Below are 18,380 nucleotides of genomic sequence, written 5' to 3'. Positions count from 1 at the left end.
TTACTATTGCACAAAAACATCTTTGTTTGCAGATCTGCACATACTCTGTAGACTCTCTCACAAAATTTGGGGGGAGGGGGGGGGGGAATCAGTAACGTCTCATTTAATAAGGGCCTAAAATCTAAAAAATGAAATTTCCTCACACAATTCTTCATTTGCATAAAAGATACAAAGTAATGAGGTAGGTCATTTACTCACCAGCATCACATTCAGCAATAAATACAGGCTCCTACATTTGAAAAAGCAGTGGGGTGGTGGTAAAATGCAGGTCCAACTGAGTCCTGAAGAAAAGAAGCCTGTAGTTTTCAAATGCAAGTTCCTGTGTTGAGAGGTCCAGCAGGCACATTTTTTTCCACAAAAAATAAATTTATAAAGCACAGCTTGCATAATTCTCTAGGGATTTGTTAAAGAAAGAAGATCAAAAGCAATGATGTGATTACACTGTACACTAAGGATGTACATAAAATAACCCAAAAAACTAAAATAGCAGTGGCTGTCAGAAAAACATGGATTCAACTAATTTTAAAAGGTCCAAAAAAACCCCATGCACGCTTCCCTAGATGCGTGTTTAAACTGCATTCTTTATTTCTAAACCTCTTGAAGAATAGAATATACATTATAACTTTGTAAGTCAATCCCATCGTGTTTTTAGCACTCTGCTTCAGCTTTCCAATAGCTGAGGAGACACCAAGCTTTAACAAATACCTTTACTGGAATACTTAAGCAAGTGGCTCCCAGTTGTGCATAATTTGCAGCAGTGTGAGCGGAGGCATAAGCCAGCAAGCTGAGAACAAATGAGGAGAATGATGTTCACAGGGAAAAGCTCTGAAAGCTCCTTCTGTTTTTAGGCTAATGCTTCAGTCAAATAAAGCAAAGTATAGCTGCAGCTGCAGGATGGGAGTGGAAGTTGACAAAGCAGAGGATAATGGCCATCTTTGAAATCTGATTAAAGAGGCTGCTTCCACCATGGAGAGTTCAGGCAGGCAGTGCAGATGGATTCAGCAAGGCTTAAGTACCAGTCCCTACTAAAAACTGAAGAGTACAGGGATTTACAGTTCTGTTCACCTCCCATAGTCAAATATATTTTCTTTTACTTCTTTTTAGAGGGAAGAGGAGAAATACTGAATTTCAACAGGGATACAGATAAAGTAAAAGCTCCTACAAAATACATACTGTAAAAGAATCTGAACTACTTCCACATCTCAAGAAATATTTGAGTCATTCTGCGTGTCATTAACACCCTACTTTTTGTTAGAAGCCTGATCTCATCTGCACTTTCACTGGATTGTCTGTTTTGACAGTTATACCAGATTGCATGTGAAGCAGCACTAAAATTCAGGTGTGTTCTTGAGTAAGCAAAACACTGTAAAAGTCGTGTAAGGAACATGTTGAGTAGATGAAGTGGTATTTGAAGTCTGAAGAGCAGCTGATATCACAGTACAAAGTAGATCTTTTAAGGGTTTAAGCCCTTCTGAAATAATTCACTGTTATTTCCTGTGCAACAGATAAACAGAGTAGATTCCAAAATATTAGACTACTGCTTCTGTGGCTAGTGCAACTCAAGCAGCAGATTTTGAGATTCTAGCTTGTGATCAAGCTGCAGCCTGAGAATTCACTCATCCCAAAAGATGCTGCTACATTGATCAGATACGTATCCAAGTCCTTCAAAACAAAAACCAGCAGAATTTACATGTTGTTTCCATTTCTCACTGCTGCTTCTGTAAGTAGTTTAACAGATGGCATTGCTGCAAACCATCATAACAAATAATGCTTCTTCATTAAAGAGATGAAGAGTAAGACTCTGTATCCTACATGCTTTTATCTCAACTTGTGTTTAAAAGCATATGAAAAGTATAATACACACATCAAACCAAACCACGTTTATTTCATCAGTCACAAGTGCAAATATAGCAACAAGTCAGATCAGCAAATTACAACACAGAGAAGAATGTAATGTAAATGCTAAGTACACTGACAGACCAACTTCAAGAGAGCAGCAAAAAAGTGTCTTCAAATAAAAATTTCTATTCTTTTTACCTGTAATCTAAATTAACATAATAAATCTAGATCAGGAATGTCTCTGATAACTCATGTTTAGCCAGGTATTCTGTTATTAGCAGTTCACATTATCCAGTGTGCAAAAGACCTGTCCAAGCTTCCTAGTAACAGACATTTTGGTTTTAAGCAATTTTTACCCAATATTTAAATAATACAGTGCTGATGCTAGTTAATAACTTCTGCTATTTGATATTATAAATTCAAGAATATATATTTAAAAAAACTAAGACCAACTTCAGTGTACGTACATAATTCTACCCAGATCCAAAAATGGGCAACATTATAGATAAAACTGATTTTTTTTCTTGTCAAAAGAAAAAAGATAGACACAAATCGTCTCTGGTTTTTTCCATCATCTTTAAATCTGTAGTTAAAATATATGCAGTACTTATGTATAAAATAGAAAACATTCCCATTAGAAAGATACTGCAGTTCAATTAGCTGTTTTCCCCTACCTCATAGTAGCCAGGGAACAAGATTTATGCTAAACACCCAATCACTATTTTGCTTTACAGAAAAGCAAAAGTTGACTTTTACACTGGAAATTTAGTTAGCCTTCTTCTTTGTTAAGCATTGTTTCTTCTTCTCTTTTTCTTGATAGGCAATGAACTGAGAGTCTGTGCCAAAGAGTCTGTCCCACCACGTGAAGGTCGAGGCGTAGTTGCCAATGAAGTTCATGTGGTGGAAATCATGGAATCGGGCCCCGGCGTAGAAAGGCACCAAATGGAGAGGGTTCAGCGGCACGTCGTAGCCACTGCAGGGCAGGAAAAAAAGAAAAGCAACTAGGGTAAGGATTTTTCTGAGACATAAACTACAAAATATAGACATTAACTTGTCATTTTTATGAAAGAAATATATTTTATAGTATTCTTAAGTCCTAAGGTAATCACTGTGATACTGGCTTAACATGAAAAACGAGTTACCTCCACTCCTAGCCAAATGACTCTGTAAATTATCCCACAATGGCTCTGGCACTTGCTTTTTAGCTCAGTTTACTAGGCAATACAAAAAAAATTAAGCAGGTAACTTAAAAAAATCACAGTGGCTGCTTTCCTGCTGGCTTAGCAGTTTTAACTTAGAGTGACTTTAGGAAGGAGGAACAAGAAGTAACATTAAGTGCAAGCTATGGCCATCAGCACAGCAGCTCATCAGAGAGCATCTCTAATCAACAATCATTGTATGCCTACTCTTATTTTCAGCTTACAGCAAGTTCTTCAAATATTTAAAATCCAAATATATGATTAAAGTAAGATTAAAAGCAGAACAGTGTGCTCTAGAGGGATTCCAACTCCTCTGCTTGGTAGGGCTGGAAAGCCTCTTACCACCACCTAGTGGGCAGAGTGCAAGGCAATTCATTATAAACCCCTCATGTGAAGAACAAGCTAAAATTATAACTGTAATAGGAAATTAATATTTTTTCTCAATGAGTTTATGGTATATCACAACATATACATTGGGAACTCTACAAGCAAAACATGACTAAACCTGGAATGCTTTATACCATGAATTTACTGGCAGCTTATGTTCCATTAAAACACCTGATACTCAACTTGCAATAAGACACTATGTGCTTCATAATATATTTACAAATACAAGGTCGAGTGTTAACACTATCATTTAAAAAATAAACTATTAGTGTCCACTGCCTCTTGAAAACAGGAAAGAAAATCTCATTCATGTGTAGATGAACTAAACTAAGCCTACTGGGATTTGCCCTAAGATTTTGGAACCAAATCTGTCAGTTCTACTACAGCAACAAGAAGTCTTGTCCTTTTTATTTACAATAAACAAACAAATAAACAAAATAAATGCATTTGTTTTAAAGAGAGTCACTGGTCACAGAGCATGAAGTTTCTCTTGAGCAATAAAACAGCCTAACAAAATATTAAGCAGAAAGAACTCTTGGCTAGAATATGACCTTTGGTGATTGATTTTTGGTGTTCCAATATGCATAAGATCACTTGCACACCAAATAGCTGTAGCCAGACATCATAATCAGGTGCCTAGCTTCTCTAACCCTCTGAGATGCTCTAGCTGATAGTCTACACTCCTCTAATCAGCAAGATCTGCTGCTAACACTACCTCAGAACAGAAAAGAGTGGTAACTCCCCAGGTAGGCTCATTCTTTGTATGACACAGAAACATATTTTAGTGCAAAATCAAAAGTACATCTCAGTGACAGAGATAGGTGAGTTTGATGTAGGGACAAGAGCAAAAACAATTCTTAAGAAGCAATGAGCATCTCACCTGTGTACATCAATGGTTTCCATCAAGCGACAGATCACCCATGCCCACAGAAGAACCACATGGTTACAGAAAACAACAATTCCAATAAAAAAGCCAGCTCCAAGGATGAGTGTTTCCAGAGGATGTGCATATTCTGCTTGCATTCCAAATGGAGACTAGAAAGAGATAAGAGACAGGGAACAGTCACCATTTTCAGTTTTATATCCCAAATCAGAAGCACCATTTTGTAAGGCTCTCCCTTTCCCATTACCCCACAAGACTACAGCAGGACAAACGGAACAGTGTTGGGGGCAAAGGGAATGGTATGATTGAGCAAGGGCCATAACACACGTATTTAGCTCCTCTTTGGAAAAACAGTATTCCAAGGTCATAAGGACTATCACTCTATTAGTGATTCAAAACACTTCACTACTAGTTGAAAAACTGAAAACTTTTGTTTACCCCAGGTCAAAGCATTATTTCAGGAATATTAAAAGTGTTTGGCAAACTCCTATCAGCTTTGCTATACATCCAATCTTGGAAGCAGAAGAAAGAAGGAAGCCAAAATATTCTCAGAAGCAGGACTCACTCAGGAATTTATTATCAAAATAAAAATGAAAAATCCCTCATCTTTGACTACTTTTTAAAATAAATTTGTACCCCTCAAATGTGATTTTGAGATTGATATAAAAGATATATATATATATATATATATACACACACACACCAGTCATATCTATATTTGGTTTAGCAAAAAAAGACATTCTAAAGAGTTTTCAATCACAGGAAACCATAAACAGAGAACAGTTTAAAAATTTTTAACCTAAGGCAGAAGATTATAAATAAGATCATCAGTAAAAAAATTAAATCCACTTTGTCTTAAGGGATACTTTAAAAACATCTCTTTTACTGTCAGGAAAAGTTTTTAGTTAAACAGCCATTAGGCTACAGATCACCTCTGTAAGAACTGCTAACCACTCTCAAGAATAATGGCCAAAAGCTGCTCCAGCTAGAGACTTGAGGGGCTGCCAAGTGCAAGAGGAAGAGAGCAGCTGCTGCTGCAGATGTCTGTACATATGCATGCATCAATCCATACCAGGCTCCTCTATTGCTGGCAGCATGCATAAAGCACCCATGACCCAGCAGCTTGCAGTTTCCTTTTGGCACAGCCTAGGTTATACACAGCAGCACAGACACACAGCACTGACTCCTGGGCTCCACAGGCAATGCCTCCTAAACACAGCAGCATCATTTACAAAGTGCAAGCACTGCTGCATCCCACCTGGCTCCACCAAGTGTGGTTCGTTGCCTGGCGCTCAATGCCAGCTCCAACACCACTCACTGAATACAGAACCACCCAAAAAATGCATGCTCTTGATATATCTGTGCATTTGAATTGCACAATGGGCTATACTAATTCCAGAGGCCCTCATCCAGAGCTGTAATCCCTTCCTTGAACCAAGTACATGATGCACACACTGGGGTTGTGCAAGAGCTGCCTGTCTGATCACATTCTGGGCATTCATATGCTCTGGGCAACAGCCCGTGTGGTGGGGAACTGATGAACAACCAAATCCAGACATCTGCTGCTTCCCTTCCCCTAGCAATGAGACCTATATGTGCATTTTTAAAACTCCATTTCACCTTCAAACTTTAGCAAGAGTGTGATCTTTCATTTCACTGCAATGAAATCAAATTACAGGAGGTGTTTTCAGAAACAAAATGGATGCCTGCTCTTGACAAAGTGCCCAAGAAAAGGCATCTAACCACACTGTCAAAGGAATGCAAAATTCTCAGGTCTTTCAAATAAGATGCCTAAGTAACTTCTATGAAACATATACTAAAAGCTATTATTAAAGAAAAAAATCAAGTAATACGTACAACAAACTCATGGTGAACCTTATGGATATACTTGTATATTCTCTTGTGATGCAGCAATCTATGCAGAAAATAGTGCCAGGCATCCTCAATCACTGCACATCCAAAACACTGGCCAACCAGAACATACCTTTAAAAAGGAGAAGATCTATTAGTTATAGGAAATACTAGCAGACATCTATTCCTGAAAGAGAATATAGTTTATATGCTAATAATGGTCAGGAACGTTTATACCTATTACTGACTGAATAGCAGTGCACTACTTTTTTAACATAAAAAATACTAATTAATTGGTAAAAAGGCTGTGGTGCTTATCAGCTCATCAGTTGATAGCTGAAATGAGTTAGCACACATTAACTCACTTCAGCTAGTGTTAACTCACAGTTAGTGTAACAAGCTGTCATTTCAATATTATAAACGCAGTCTACAGAGAACAACCACAGACTCTGTGAGACCTTGATAAAAAACTTAGAGCTGCATCAGCCATCTACACCAGAGAGCAAACAGCTCTCCAAGAAAAATGACCTTCTGTGATGAAAAACTACTGTTGCTGGGGTGGGGTGGGAGAGAAGGGGGCACTTATAGCTAATCCAGCTTTGTTCAAAAGCCCACCAGTTCAGTGCAAGAAAAGAACACTGTGAAGGTGCTACATTCTCCTTTGAGGAACACTCTTCTGCTGTGATATAGAACAAGGTGGATGGTAAAGATACTTACCCCCAGAAAGTCTAACATTTAACCCACCCTGCCAGGAATCTTGCTTTGCTTCCATAAACTCCTTCCTAATCCCCCTTCTCTCCCAAAGATTAGAACTGCTTGGGGCCACTTAAAAAAATTTAGAAAATTCTAATTAGCTCTTACAGCAGCTAAGCAGCAAATGAAGGACGATTAACAAACACAGTTTACATTGTCAAAAAAATTATTTCCTATTAGAGTGACAACACTAATTAAATATTCTGCCTCCAGCTGTAGGCAACTCAGCATCAGCATACCAGAAAAATCTACATACCATCTTGGCATCTCTTCCCACCCATATGGGATGTTAAAAAACTCTGTGAAGTAATAGGTACCACAAATCAGGGGCAGCTGAATGAAGAAGTGATTGAAGAGGAGGGTTTTGAAACATTTCCATTGTTTTTCCCATGTTTCTGGTTTATCCTAAAATGAAGCAAAAAAGAATTGATTGTGTTACATGTTTCTGTTGTACACAAGTGAAGTGCTCCAAAAAATCATTTGGAGTCAGTTTAATTTCACCTTGGAAGACAGATGCCTTCCAGTAATACAGATTAACTCAGGCAACACAAATAACATGGAATTGCATTCAGTTTTATCAATACCTCATTTTTCTAGGCTAGTGTTTTAAGATAAACTGTCTTGTCAGACACCGCCAAACTATTTTTGTTTTTTCAGTGTTTATAGTTAGCAGGAACATTTCATACTCAACAGTTTAACACAATCCAAGTTTTCTTTCCTTCTTCACACCACAGAATGCATTTCCATTGCTAAAATAATACAAAAGCTGAAGAGACAAGCTTTTGAAGAAATAATTGTCTAGAAAACATTCAGTTTTTGCAGGGAGACATTCTATCAATTACTGCAATAACTTCAGAAGCTGGTGTTATTAATTTCTAATTCAAATTCTAATGAACATGGGGAAACCAATTATCTTTATATACTGGATATGCCTCTGCCTCCAATTAGGAGTGTGTAATCCATCCAAGGCTTTCTTCATTGTAAAAATATTTCAAAATCCTTTCAAGAGCATGTGCATAGAGGTACTTTGAAGAAGAGCACTGGCATTAAAAAAAGCACATCATGTAATTATTTAATGTGCAACAGCAGATGCCAGAATTATATTCACCTTCCCTTGCTGACAGAAGAACTACATATATGAAACTTTAGTAACAGTAAGACTGACATACCCTTTCCTCTCTAACAACACCATGGGGGAAACCATAACCCTTCCTCAGGAGAAAAAAAACCTCCTTTTCCTCCCTAAAATCCACTTCTCTTTCTCTCCTCATACACAGAGTAATTTTATTTTGTTGTTTTCAGGATGTTCAAGTGACATATGAAATGGAACCATATACACTGATGATAATGTGATGATTATCACATTATAGGTGATAATATAATATCATGATGATATCACATTATACTGTGACTGCATGCTCTGCCTGAGAGGTCCAAAGACAAGTCAGTGTATGCTTCACAACTTTCTCTTACCTGTTGAATTTTATACTTTTGCATGTATGGTATAAACTGAAAGACAAATCCTGGTACACAGAGCAAAAAGTATGAAACTTCATGAACTATAAGTGATCCCCAGGTTGCAATCTGGAACTTTGTGTAGTTATCCAGCATGTAATTCCAGGCATTTTTAAATGGTTGCTGCAGGGGATTGTCAGGTAAGAAGGAGTCTATATATTCCACTGCCAGATAAGCAGAGTTCAAGATATTAACGCTGTCATTCATGGCCATGGTTCAATCTTAAAACATCACAATTACAGTTCTTCTGTAGTTTTCTGTAAGCAACCTGCAAATTTTGAGAAAAATACAATAAACAGAAGTTAATCTTCAGAGGAAAAAAAAACATTACATGATAGAGTCATTACCTAGTCTTAAAGTAAAAGCTGAGAAAGGACAGGAAAGACAGATTCTCTTCATACAGAATAGCCTAAAAGAACAAAGCTTTAGATTGGTTTGAGAGGCAAGCCAATTTGAAAGGCAATCAGCTCCTAGGTTTTGAGATTATATCAAGGGAGCAAAAGGATAAAGAAATACTAATTACTAGCCAAATTTTTATTTCAATGCTTTTGCAGGATAATTGTATTCTGTACTAAAAGAGTAATGGGAAGGTTCAAAAAATATTTAGTTTTAATTTGTAATTAGCTGTGATCTCTTGATTATCTAGTCCCATTTTTCTCATGGCTGTGAACCAAAATCCCTGCAAATTACATCAACACTCCAGCTGGCTTGAGGCAATCCACCTTTCCCTCAGTAATGGACTTTTCCTCAAAGCTCCCAAAACCACAGAGGCTGCATTTCTGCAGGTGCCCTGAACTCATGCTATTTCCACAGACTAGACTCCTTTCTGGTTTGACATGGAAGGGACCTTTAAACATCATTTACAGCCAAACCCTCTTGGGATGGGCAGGGACATTTTTCAGGACATCAAATGGCTCAAAGCACCATCCCACCTGGCCTTCAAACACTTCCAGGGATAGGGCATACAGAACTTTTCTGCTCAGCCTGTTCCAGTGTCTTAGCACTCTCATTGTAAAAAATATCATTCTTATGCCAAATCTAAACCTATCCATTTTTAGTTTAACAACACTGCCCTGTGCTTTGTCACTGCAAGCCTCAGCAGAAAGCCCCCTTTATGTACCACAGTATGGTGTCCCTTGAACTGTCTCTTCTCCAGGCTGCACAACCCCAACTCTTCCAGCCTCTCCCCACTGATGATGTGTCCTCTGACCACTTCCAGTGCCCTCCTCTGGACCCCTTTAACAGGTCCATCTTCCACTCTCACACAGATATGCAACTCACAGGCCAGAGGACACTGGTCCATCCCGAGCTGGTACACCTAGGCTAAACCCACAGAATCACAAGGTTGGAAGAGACCTTCAAGATCTTCGAGTCCAACCCGTTCCCCAACACCTCAACTAAACCATGGCACCAAGTGCCACATCCAGTCTTTTTTTAAACACATCCAGGGATGGTGACTCCACCACCTCCCCAGGCAGACCATTCCAGTACTTTATTGCCCTTTCCATGGAAAACTTTTTCTTTATATCTAACCTATCTTTCCCTTGATGTAGCTTGAGACTGTGACTTCTCATTCTGTCAGTTGCTGCCTGGAGAAAGAGATCAACCCCACCTGACTAGAACTACCCTTCAGGAAGTTGTGGAGAGTGATAATGTCGCCTCTGGTTTAGCCTGGAGAAAACAACCCCAGCTCCCTCAGCCGTTCCTCAATCCGACACAAATCAGGTAACTGCAGGATGGAAAAGAGCTCTGAGATCCCATGACCCACCTGTAACCCCTGGCCCACCACCACCCTATCAACTAGACCACGGCACCAAGGAAGGACACATCCTGTCCTTCCTTTAGCACCTCCGGGGAGGGTGACTCCCTCACCTCCCTGGGCAGCCCATTCCAACGCATCATTAACTCGCACATACTAACCAGCATACCAGGCCAGTATCCAACAACATCAGTTATCGTTTTTCTACCTTAGCAACAGCATCGCGATGCTGCCGCTTCTTACTGACAGTAAAAGCATCGCAGTAGGCGCCGAGGCAGCGCACAGCCCGAGCTCCCGGGCGGACGGACGCGCAAGGTAACTTAACCACGGCCGCCACCCCCGAGCACGCCGCCGGGAAGCCGAGGAGCCAGCGCCCGGGCGGCACCGGGGCTCCTCCGTCCGGACACGTACCGGCACACGCCACCCACGCGCGGGGAACGCCGAGGAGACATGGGGACCCTGGGGGAGCCCGCACCCCGGCACCCGCAGCCCCGCACCCCGCGCCGGGCCGCGCCCCCCTGGCCCCTCTCACCTGTCGGCGGCGGCGGCGGCGGCGGCGACGGCTCCGTATGCGCAACAACACCCGCCGGGCCGCCCGCGCCACCGCGCGCCGCCCATTGGCCGCGGCCCCGCCCCCCGCTACCCCATTGGTCGGCTGGCGGCAGCGGCGCAGGGTCAGGCGGGCGGAGGGCGGGGCCGCGGCGGCGGCTCCCGCGCGGCCATTGGCTGGAGGGGTGGAGTGAGGATAGTGAGACTCCGGGGCGCGGCCAATGGGGAGGGAGGACAGCAGGTGACGCGCACGACGCCATGGGGCGGGGCCCTCCCGGGCGCGGCAGCGGCTGCGGGATCGGCCCCGAGAGCGGCTCCGTGCAGCGGCCGGGGCCGTGACCGTGACCGGGACCGGGACCGGGACCGGGACCGTGACCGTGACCGTGACCGTGACCGGGACCGGGACCGGGACCGGGACCGGGACCGGGACCGTGACCGGGACCCACCGCCTCCCGGCGTGCTCTCCTGCCGGAGCACCGCGGCTGCGGACGGACGCGGTGCCACCCCTGCTGGTGCCCGTTGCCTGCTCCCGCGTTAATGAAAAGATGGAAGTGCCCAGACGGCCGTGTCGTCATGGCAGCAGCGGCCCTAGCCGCGTTCCCGGGTTGGTGTCATGCGGGTGAAAGTGTACAATTCCGATACAACATTCCCGGGTTGGTGTCATGCGGGTGAAAGTGTACAATTCCGATACAAGGTGCCCGCTCACAGCCCCCGCCTCGCCCCAGCGTGCGTCACACCGCACACGGAATTTGGGCACTACGTGACTCCCAGCCCTGCCACCTGCAGTGTCCCAGCTCGGACGCTTTCATGGAAGCCTGCACTCATTCCTGCACTCATGGACAACCACAGCTTCCAGAAACTGACCTGTGGCAAAACAGCGATGTTCACATGACTGGCTTCTAAACCTTAATAATTCACAATTCAGTGGCATTCAGACCTTTAGAGCCCCAGCTTCTCTCCATTCCCTGCCACCCGACCCACTACCCCAGTTTATTTCACTGATTATTTGGTTTGAGACTTGTATTGAGAAACACAAGTTTTAAGCGACCTGTTGGCATTAGGAAACAATGTACAAACTTTTATTTGAAGAAAATGTCTCAAATATGACAGTAGCTTTGGTCATGTTAAAAGGAGGCCATCCAAGAACAAATAAAAATGTGCTGCTGTATAAGCATGGCCATATACAGTGTATTCAGATATTTGCTAATAGAAGCTGAGATTACACGCATAAAGAGGCCTTTGTACCATGCAAGTTCAACGCAATTGCATACATTCACTATAAATTTTCAGTTATTTTCATGCCAAATCACCTTTTGGATAGAAAGGTAAAAAAGAAGTAACATCTAAACGTGACCAAAATTGAACAGGAAAAAAAAAACCTTGTAAGTACAGACAACATTTTTATTAAAAAGATACTGAAATTACACCTGCTCAAGAAGTGTCAAACCGTCTCTGATCTCCTTCAGCGGGAATTAGTGTTAAGCATTGTTACATATCAAAAAATACATCTCTGTTTTACAACATAGTACTGACATATTCAAAGTACTGTGCCAAATTATAAATAGTAAAATCAGGTTTTGAAGAGTTTCAATAGAGAGCAACTTAGGCTCACACAAACATATGCACGTAGTATAGTTACGTAACAAAAGTTTTATAAAAGGAAACAAATGTACCCCATGCCAGTTTGAATTACTGAGGTGGGATTCAGTACCTACAATGAAGACTGACAGTTCATTTCCTTAAATATATTTATTAGTCTCTGGAAAAAATAAGACAAAAATTTACTTTCACCAGAATACACACCATTCTTCACTCACAATCCGTTTTTCAGTCATGACTGACAGAAGCCGGTCCTTTTGAAAGTGTTGGGTTTTTTCTGAAGACCTTGCAGTAAAAAAATTGGTCTACCAGACTTCAAAAGTTCAACCAGCTTCTGCTCAACTGCAGAATAATCCTACAAATTGCTTCTACCTAGAGTAATCTTCATCATCTGTCATCTGTAATTGTAGACAGTCACATCTTCCACTGTGACTCAAGATGCAGCTACAAGTAGAGAAGTGCTTAGATACTCAGTCACTTCAAATACACTTGTTGAAGACTGCTTCTAGTGCATAATCAAGTTGAAAATCCTTTTACTGATCATAATGGTTTGTCAATAACTGTAACACCTCGAGGGAGGGAGAGAAAAAGGGATAAATCTTTAGGCAGTATTGTTTTTAAAATCAAGAAAAAATTAATATAATACATTGCAAATACCATTTAACTGTGCAGCAGCAACAATGCACATATTTTTCCCTAATTTCTCTTTGACACAAAGCTCTCTGAATCAGTGCCAAGTTAAGAAAGTTTCTGTGACTAATCAAATTTAATTTTGTTATCAGTGAAATACATCCTTAACATTCACTTAAATAACTCATTTAAAAAACTGCAGTTATTGAAGGAAAAGATTCCTGAAACAGCTCATTTTCTAAATATCAAATCCCAAAGAACTTTGGAATTGGACCCCTTAGATTGAGACACATATTTCTTGTTAAAAAAACTAGTCATACCAGAATCATCTTTCTGACTCATCAAGTATGAGCTAAATCCTTCTTGATTACACTTTAATCCTTTTTTCTTCCTTGTAGTGAGTAATTATTTGAAGTTATCTTTCAAAATGTACCATCAGATTCTTCCTGTCCATTTTTTTATCTTAGATTTTACCTTAGACAAGACTTTGTTTGGATGCTTTATCAAATGTTATACTTTAAAAAGTGCATTAACAATATCTATATGCCTTACCTGCATAGCTCCTTCCTGTACTCATACAAGATGACACAACTGTCCATTTATCAGTTGTTGGATTATAATACTCCACTGTTGATAAATTACAGGAACCATCATCTCCTCCAACTACATACAAGAGACCATTTACAGCGCAAACACCTGAAAAAGGGCAGGAAACCAGAATGAAAATTAATAATTGACTTCTACACCCCTCAAAAGCATGTTTTTTAATGAAAGCAGCAGAAATCCAGTTACATGCCATTCACAATTGACATTGGAACAATTTTAGTCATTGTTGCACATACCTGCATTCCTTCTGCACATGTTCATGTCTGCAACCTGCTTCCAGGTACTGGCAATGGGGTCAAACACTTCCACACTTTTTCTTACCAAAGGACCATCATGACCACCTACTGCATACAATAAATTGTTTAACACACCAACACCTGCAAACATATGAAAATACGCAGAATTAACCAGAGAATTATTTGAACGATACAAAGGAGAAACAACAAGTATGTCAGCTAACATAAATCCTTCGTTAAGTCAATGTTGGAAACTATTTCAGAAAACATTTGGGTCAGGATGCATTAAAGCAGAGAGACAGTAACTACAGCAAGACACTGATAAAATGCCTTGCATGCCCATCTACCATATTGCAGCATACAAAGACCAGAGCTGTTCTGCAACAGAAGATTTAGAAAATTTTGGATGAAAAATGACGTGCAGGAAAATGAGGCTTGTTGAAATTTAGGACTAACTAGAAGTGACAGTAAATGAGACAATGTGCTCAGCCAGGATAACAGAAATCTGACAGGATGATAAAGTGTAAGTGAACTTTTAGAAAGTAAAAGCTGCGCAGTACAGAGGATAAAAGCTGAATGGATAGACATTATACAATAGGGATGTTTCCACTGAAGTGTTGGAATACCTTGTAAACAGATAGAACAGAATTAAACAGTTAGCAGTGAGTACCTTCTCTGGGATTTGAAGAACACCAAGCTTCTTTCAACCAAGCTTCAGTTATCAAAATATCCAAAAGGATATTAAAGGGTGTCCTTTAATCCTAAGGTCTCCTTTACTTTACAACAAAAGTTTATCAATCTGTGAGCTTGGAATGAAGGCGTGAGTAAAGCTAGATCTATCTACTTGCTATTTGGGCTGCACATATTGAAAAAATGGAAATGGGGGAAGCAGAAAGAAAGGCCTGTTTATTTATTACTCCCTTTATAATGTATTATTAGAACCAAAACATAATAAATTCCAGAAACGTAGGGGTTTTTTTGTATTAAAATTTCTGAGTGATGGACCATAAAGACAACTAAAAAAGCACTTCTATGAAAGTATACTGGGAAATTTAATAAATGCCACATTTAAGACTATGAAACTCAAAGCAGAGATACAGATTTGCAAATATAGCTCATAAAGTATTCCATGGAACCACTTAAAATCTTTTTGAAGGGAAACAACGAATATGAATGCAAAAAATCAGGTAAGTACCTCAAAGAAAAAAAATATTGGAAGTAGAAAAAAAAAAGGAGAATAAAAGGAAAAAAAGAAGAGAACCCCAAGACCTTAATAATGAGCTGAAATATCTTTAAAAACATATCACTAATTTTGTTTTTAAGAGCCATTTCTATATGTGAAGAGAAACTACTCCTGCTGAAATGACTAAATTTTCTTATTAAAGAGACTGATTTTAATAACTAAAAGAAGAGAGGAAGGAAACATGGAAGCTAATTGGTACTGTAAATCTGAAAAATAGCTTATTGATAGGACACTTTTAAATCATGCTATTTAGGGCTTTACCAGTGATATTCACCACTAGCATTTCCCCATATCCTTCCCAGTTAATTTAACTCCTCTTTTATTGCTATTATTTCTAGCTATCATGCCACAGTATAGTATGACAGCTTTTCTTTCTCCCACTCTGATCACACTTTATTAGAAAGTACAACATTCATCTTTTGTAGAATTAAACATTACAGAAGGAGAGCTAATATTTTCAGTTTAAATATGGGATGTGACATAAATCCCCCCACCCATGCCTTCAAAAGAGTTAGTGGCCTTCCTATTCAGTGTGTAGAGCTTTCCCTCTGCCACATTGCCACTTTTTTCTTTCATAGCTCCTTATTTTTAATAATGTCCTCCCTTCCTCCATGGTGCTTCATTTTCCCTTAATCCCACACCCAGTTTCCAGGTCCTACCTTATTTCTTGCTCCTTCCGTCTGTATCCTCTTGTTGCCGTCTTCTGAGTTCTCCTTTCTTTGTTATTTTTCTTTCCTGCCCATTTTTCAGGACCCTGTCTTATATCTCTCAGCCCTCCCAAATGGCCTATATCTGGATCTGAAGTTCCTCCTCCCAATATGTTGCTGGAAACAGATCTGTCCCCGTATTGATCAACTGAGAAGCAGTGGGTACTAAAGAAGAGTAACTGAGGGTTAACCTCTGAAAAGTTGCTTTTGAGTGAAGCTGAAGCAGTAGGAACAGAAGAGATGAGCTTAAGTTCTTTGAGATGACCAGACATCCAAAAGTTGAATGCAGGAACAAAATTTTCTTTAGTTAGCCCCCATAACACCACCAGGACTGATTTCCAGTTGAAACAGTTCTGATGGGTTTGGCTATTTGGCCTCTACAGCCAAGCTCAATCAACAGTCACGATTTTCACATTACCACCCACTCCTCTGCCATGCAAAAATATAATTTTTTCATGTATTTAACAGAGTGGCACAGAAGAATGTTGATAATTTTACTCAATTATATGAAACTGGAATAACTGTCTACATTTAGTTTTCCTCTCCATTTTTTTTTATCTGTGGACCAGGTAAAAGGCAGAAGAGAGTTGAATCAGCAACACAGGGACAAGGGAAGAGAGGAGAGGGGTAGGAAGATCCCAGTAGTTAGTATATTTAAGGAACTAAATTTCAGAGTTGTAGAAGAAATTCAACATTAAAAAAAATCTGAAAACATCTACTATATAAATAGGCTACATGCACAACAACAGTTTGCAAAAACAGAGTATCAAAAAATAAACCCCAAATGCTGAAACAAAATGTGTGCGCAGGCAGACTGCAAAATGAAACTTTGTCACAACCCACCAACACTATTTGTCTTTAAAACTATTCTTGTCAGTTGCCCATTTTATATAAGTATATTCCTCAAAACTTGCCAATGTTAGACAGGAATATTTTCCAGTACCCTTACTGCAACTCTGTCCAGTTTTTAATCCAGAATTTACTTCCAAGAAGCACAGACTGAGTTACTAGAAGTTTCACAAGGCAACTGTGTTTTCTTGAGGTATAGTGTATCATGTTTCCTTCATGATCATCAAAGTTTTAGTTTAGAAATACAATTGAAATGTGACTTCTAGTAATAAGAGTTATCAGGTTGCTGATCTTGTAAGGATATGATGGAAGTATTACAGACTATCTTAATTTTAGTAACGAATTTAGTACTTTGATAGATTTCTTTTGAAATTATTTGAATTTAAGTTAAACATTATTACATTATTACATAGGTAAAAACTGTTCAGAGTTAACAAAGAATAATGGAAAGTAAGATGAGAAGTTGGGGCAATTATTAATCATATACTGAGCATACTAGAAGTCCATTCAGATTTATTTGTAGCAATATCTCTTCCCATTATGAAGCACATTATTGCAATCACCAGTAGATACTTGAAGGGTGTTGCTAAAAACCACCATTAAGTACTTGGCAAAAAAAGTGACTTAACTACTAAAAAATAAATGTAGAAAATAATATCATGGAATTTGACTTGAAAAAGTCCATGGGAACGCATCTAGAGAAATAAAACAACTTCTGCGAGTTGAAAAAACCTGAAATACCAAAAGACAAATAGAGGACAGTGAACAGTAAATGAGATTCAAGTCCATAATATTAATAGATACTGAAAATGCTAAAGTCAATTTGGAGCTGTGGAAGCACCATTTCACTAAACAAAAGTGGAATACCATAGGCACTTTTAAAGATGTCTTTAAAGAGAATATACACACTCAGAATTGCAAGAAGGAAAAAAGAAATCCACAAAAAAAAAAAAAAAAAAGAGAAGGGATTTTTAAGATTATAGAGAAATAAATGGATATACCTTGGCTAAATGATAAGGAAGGATAACATGTAGTAGGCTGTACATGTACAGGGGATGCAAACACCAGGTGATGAGAAGAATTACTGAAGGTGAAATAAAGGGTACATAAGTGGAAGTAATAGGATGAAACCATTAATACAAACTTAGGAATGAACAAGGACAAAATTTCCTGCAGTGAATCAGAATGCAGAACAAGTCCTCCAAAGAGGTGGAAACCTAGTCATAGTTCACACGTAAAGTCAACCTGAAAACGCTGTTAGAATAATCAGCCCTAACTGGCAAAGAGATCCCTGTAGAAAAGACATTTTTTCATTCTTGCTGTATAGATTTTGATACTTAAGAATTGAGGTGACAGTGATTATTACAATCCATGAATATTAGTCTGTATGTTAAAAACCATCAGAAGTTGTGGGAAGAAGAGGAATATGAAAGTATGAAAAAAAAAAGATTTACTTTAAGATAATTTACTCTTAACAGACTGAATATTACTCAGTGGAATAATTGTGCTGTGCATCTAGAACTAGCACATTCCATTAGATTCAGACTTTAGCTTACCTTTCATGGTTTTAGATACATTTTAAACCCACGAATTTTCATCTTTGCAAGGACAGCTGATCCTTGTCCACTAACCTGCTCCGCTCCGCCTGGTGCTCATTTCTGCGACGTAGCTCCACTCGTTGGAATTGGCATCGTAGCATTCCACTGAACTAAGGCACTGCCGTGACGCTCCATCATAGCCACCAACAGCATACAGCTTCCCTGGGGGGACCAAAG

At 39.7% G+C, this 18,380-nt stretch overlaps 2 protein-coding genes across 4 annotated transcripts in view; both read right to left on the bottom strand.

Annotated features, from left to right (window-relative positions):
- Nucleotides 1-1,865: 1,865 nt before the first annotated feature.
- MSMO1 (methylsterol monooxygenase 1) lies at nucleotides 1,866-10,822 on the bottom strand. The gene is made up of 6 exons (XM_066548249.1): nucleotides 10,719-10,822; nucleotides 8,386-8,695; nucleotides 7,169-7,317; nucleotides 6,166-6,292; nucleotides 4,306-4,460; nucleotides 1,866-2,812 (listed from the first exon to the last, which is right to left on the bottom strand). The coding sequence occupies exons 2-6, from the start codon at nucleotides 8,638-8,640 to the stop codon at nucleotides 2,605-2,607; spliced, it is 894 nt and encodes a 297-aa protein (XP_066404346.1). The 5' UTR covers nucleotides 8,641-8,695; nucleotides 10,719-10,822; the 3' UTR covers nucleotides 1,866-2,604.
- Nucleotides 10,823-11,786: 964 nt separating this feature from the next.
- Nucleotides 11,787-18,380, bottom strand: part of KLHL2 (kelch like family member 2) — a 54,577-nt gene continuing 47,983 nt past the window's right edge. For 2 of the 3 annotated variants that reach the window (XM_066548245.1, XM_066548247.1), the window contains 4 exons: nucleotides 18,237-18,365; nucleotides 13,807-13,947; nucleotides 13,517-13,660; nucleotides 11,787-12,903 (listed from right to left, as the gene is read on the bottom strand). In XM_066548245.1, coding sequence (XP_066404342.1) covers nucleotides 12,875-12,903; nucleotides 13,517-13,660; nucleotides 13,807-13,947; nucleotides 18,237-18,365 — 443 coding nt within the window. In that variant the 3' untranslated portion in view covers nucleotides 11,787-12,874. Of the gene's footprint in view, nucleotides 12,904-13,516; nucleotides 13,661-13,806; nucleotides 13,948-14,325; nucleotides 17,338-18,236; nucleotides 18,366-18,380 lie in introns of those variants that run through there. The other variant, XM_066548246.1, reaches the window with a different exon arrangement.

Source organism: Molothrus aeneus, chromosome 4 (assembly GCF_037042795.1).
Source record: "Molothrus aeneus isolate 106 chromosome 4, BPBGC_Maene_1.0, whole genome shotgun sequence".
Lineage (NCBI taxonomy): Eukaryota > Metazoa > Chordata > Aves > Passeriformes > Icteridae > Molothrus > Molothrus aeneus.
The sequence above is the reverse complement of the archived record's forward strand: the minus strand, read 5'-3'. Positions and strand labels throughout refer to the sequence as shown.